General features: G+C 77.5%; 1 protein-coding gene across 1 annotated transcript in view; it reads right to left on the bottom strand.

Annotated features, from left to right (window-relative positions):
- DCP2 (decapping mRNA 2) overlaps positions 1–170 on the bottom strand; it is a 28635-nt gene extending 28465 nt beyond the window's left edge. The window contains exon 1 of the mRNA XM_010563462.1: positions 67–170. Within this exon, the coding sequence (XP_010561764.1) occupies positions 67–119 (53 nt within the window). The 5' untranslated portion in view covers positions 120–170. The remainder of the gene's footprint in view (positions 1–66) is intronic.
- Between the last annotated feature and the right edge of the window lie 43 nt (positions 171–213).

The following is a 213-nucleotide window of genomic DNA, read 5'->3' as shown; positions in this document are numbered from 1 at the left end:
GCCGGCCGGCCGGCCGGGGCCGGCGGGCGTGAGGCGCGCCCGGGAACGCCTCCGCCCCGCGGCTACCTGCACAGGTCGTCCAAGACGCTGCTGGGGATCTCGGCCCGTTTGGTGTCCATGGGAAAACGCGGCTCATCCCGACGCGGCGAAGCCCGAAGCGCGGCACAGCGGGGGGGAGGGGAGGGGGCGGGACTCCTTGCTGCCCGCGGGGCG

Source organism: Haliaeetus leucocephalus, unplaced genomic scaffold (genome assembly GCF_000737465.1).
Source record: "Haliaeetus leucocephalus isolate CR32 unplaced genomic scaffold, Haliaeetus_leucocephalus-4.0 Scaffold167, whole genome shotgun sequence".
NCBI lineage: Eukaryota > Metazoa > Chordata > Aves > Accipitriformes > Accipitridae > Haliaeetus > Haliaeetus leucocephalus.
The sequence above is the reverse complement of the archived record's forward strand: the minus strand, read 5'-3'. Positions and strand labels throughout refer to the sequence as shown.